Below are 2,927 nucleotides of genomic sequence, written 5' to 3' on the forward strand. Positions count from 1 at the left end.
AAGTTTCTAAAACTAAATACTTCAGAGTTATATACTTAAAAACCTTATAGTCTATTAATCTAAATTTGTAAAGTTTTCAAAAATAATTGGTAGCTTTGCCTACAAAATATTTAAAAATAAAAGAAACATCAAATTAATCAACAGCTTGTAAATTATCTACTATTAATAAAAAACAAAAACATTTCTAAAACTAATATTTGCAAAACTATGAAATTCTTGATTATTGCTAGTCGGTAGATCTTAATGTTCTTGTAAAGTTTATAATGGTCACCTGCAAGTCCTCCATCAAGATGCTAGCATTTGGCTCTCCAATATTCTTTAGTTCGGAAGCCATAAATTGACCAAATAGTTCATACCTGTCAGTATATTTTTTATTACTATTTAAATTTGTAATCGCTGTAGAAACATCCAGCAGAACACTGTCGATTTGTTTTATCTCTGTTTCCATTGTAGATTTTCCTTTGCGTTTCTTTGGTGTAGGTGCAGTCAAGCGTGTATTATCTATAGTGCTTGTTGATGCAACTGTATTAGGATCTTCCTCTTCAAATTGAAGTATGATGCTTTCTTCATCTGAATTAACAAGACTTGATGATTGACTGGCTTGTGATTCATCAACTTGAACAGGAATGTTTGATGTTGTATGCCTCTGGGATTCTTCACCGCATTTATATATGTATTTAAAAAAACTCATAAGGGGCCAAACTGGTCTTGCTGAAGCAGGAGCCCCACTTCTTCCTAGTTTTTCTATTATTTGCAATTCCCTTCTATACTTCTCTCTAAGGCTTTTAAATCGAGCTTTCGCTTCAGGAACTAAAAACAAATACGATTAAATCAAATATCATACCATAATTACAAAAAACAGTTCGCTCTACGTCTCGTCCGTATCACAACAACCAACAAACCTGTGCAAAATAGACTCTTGGCTACAGAGGCCCAACAATTTTCTTTCTGTAAAATAGATTTATATCCTTTGTCTGTTTTGTCGTACAGTGGTTTATAATTGGCAACACACTGCAGTAAGAATTCGTCATTTACACAACTATTACATTCCGTGTTTTCCATTTTTCAAAACAAAAACAAAATCCAAAAGCCGCTGACTCTAACCTAACTTCATTAATCCTGAAGCATAGCCCTGAAGTTATTATGAATGGCAAATTTCGTGCTGGAATGCGTGCCAAAGTGCCACTCGGCCAGCGAATTCATTACGAATGTAGCTTTATCCTTTTTATTCACTAACACTGCTGGACTTGTTGCTTTATGGCTTTATGTTCTTTTCCAGCAACTTAACTTATGGATTCACACACATCATGGCATATTGGCACCTTTTAAACTCCTGTGGTACTTTTAGTAGGCCTATCCCGACTTCACTCTTTTTTGTTTGACAAAAGAGACTTTTAAACAAAAAAAAATACAAAGTGAACTGTACTGTCTATCCCACTTCTGAATTATTACAGTACAACTTGTATTTATCCTATAAAACACTGGATTTCCTTCATAACTCCTTTATTTCATCGTAGTACTTAGGATTACATCACAAGCATGTGCTTCGTGCGAGCGCCCGGTGCCGACTATCCCCGGGCGCCTGACTTACAATATCTTATCTCCCATAACATTCTATCGCGTCTGTCATAAAAACCATGCAGTATGAATAATACAATCTGACATGGCCAACCTGTTTAAAATAGTATACCTATCTAACAAAATATTATTTCCTAATCAACAAGGATAATTATTATAACAATTAGGTACAATACATAAACTTAACAATGTAAAAATGTTGTTTTTATATTGAAATTTAATAATTTTTTATTTGATTTTTTAATATATATTAAAAATAATTACAAAACAATAGGTGTGTTTTTATTTTAAAATTAGTTTCATATGTTTTTGATCGAATCAGTTAAAAAAATATAATTTAGATTTGTTGCTTCCTTTTTGTCCGATACTGTAGGTAGTAAGCGGAATAATATTACTACACTTTACTTTACCGTTTTTATGGGAAATTTTTATCTATATAAAAATATCCCATAAAATATATAAAAATAGATTTAGATGTCTTTTGAAGCACCGTGTTCTTCATTATACGCCAGAAACAGCTGCAAAAATTGTATATACCTGCGCATTTCTTCATAATATTTGTCTTGAAAACAATATTCCCTTATACAATGATGAAGAACTGGGCTTCAATGAGGTGGAAGGTGAAAACCTAAATGATAATATCATATCCCCGACCATAATGTCCTTGGATGAGGACGGGAAGTACGATAGTTATTAGTAAATAATTGAAGGGGTGAGAGGTAAAAGGGTTCAAGGGACATTTTTTAAAAAATGAGTTAAGTGCAAATTTACCTATTTAAATGACTATTTTTTGTGGAAAAAGGAATCAAGTGATTTTCGAGGTTTTAGCGCCATCTCTCAACCGGTAGAAAAAGTATGTGAAGAAAAAACTAGAATTTGTTTGAGGTAAAGCGGTTCAAGTGCGCTTAAACCTGTTTGCCGCTAAACGTTTCGTTTGTTATGATCAGCAGTGATTTAGAGAGCGGCCACGTGGCAGTGTGTTTTTGTATGTTTAAGCGATTGTTTGTGAGTTTGCACTGACTTGGAACTATTTTTGCAATAAAATGAGTGAACCCTTTACTCCCAAAGGTAAGGCTTTATATTATAGTAGTTTTATTTGAAGAAAATAAACTTAAATATAAAATATTGTCGACATAACCTAAAATTAAGTTTTTTGATATTACTTTTAGCTGGTTGCAGTTATAATGCTAGTAACTCAGACCCACATCAGACAGATGAGGATTCTGATTATGAGCCCCCAAGTGTACCCTACCTTGACGTTAACCAGAGCCAGCATGATAGTGAATCATCGGAAAGCAATAGCTCAGGCACTGTCCACGGTATGTTACGTTTAATGTGAACAGTTTCAC

At 33.3% G+C, this 2,927-nt stretch overlaps 1 protein-coding gene across 1 annotated transcript; it reads right to left on the minus strand.

The window, feature by feature from the left end:
- Positions 1–226: 226 nt before the first annotated feature.
- On the minus strand, positions 227–1,062 carry LOC115883774. The gene is made up of 2 exons (XM_030902185.1): positions 903–1,062; positions 227–810 (listed from the first exon to the last, which is right to left on the minus strand). The coding sequence occupies exons 1-2, from the start codon at positions 1,060–1,062 to the stop codon at positions 227–229; spliced, it is 744 nt and encodes a 247-aa protein (XP_030758045.1).
- Between the last annotated feature and the right edge of the window lie 1,865 nt (positions 1,063–2,927).

The sequence above is a fragment of the Sitophilus oryzae genome, unplaced genomic scaffold, assembly GCF_002938485.1.
Source record: "Sitophilus oryzae breed Bouriz unplaced genomic scaffold, Soryzae_2.0 scaffold_1977_pilon_pilon, whole genome shotgun sequence".
Classification (NCBI taxonomy): Eukaryota; Metazoa; Arthropoda; class Insecta; order Coleoptera; family Curculionidae; genus Sitophilus; species Sitophilus oryzae.

What these genes read in the sequence shown, in the direction of transcription:
- LOC115883774 (XM_030902185.1), bottom strand. Translation starts at nt 1,062, where the DNA reads ATGGAAAACACGGAATGTAATAGTTGTGTAAATGACGAATTCTTACTG. An exon ending in CAAGAGTCTATTTTGCACAG is followed by an intron (nt 811 to 902) that starts GTTTGTTGGTTG and finishes ATTTGTTTTTAG; the next exon opens with TTCCTGAAGCGAAAGCTCGA.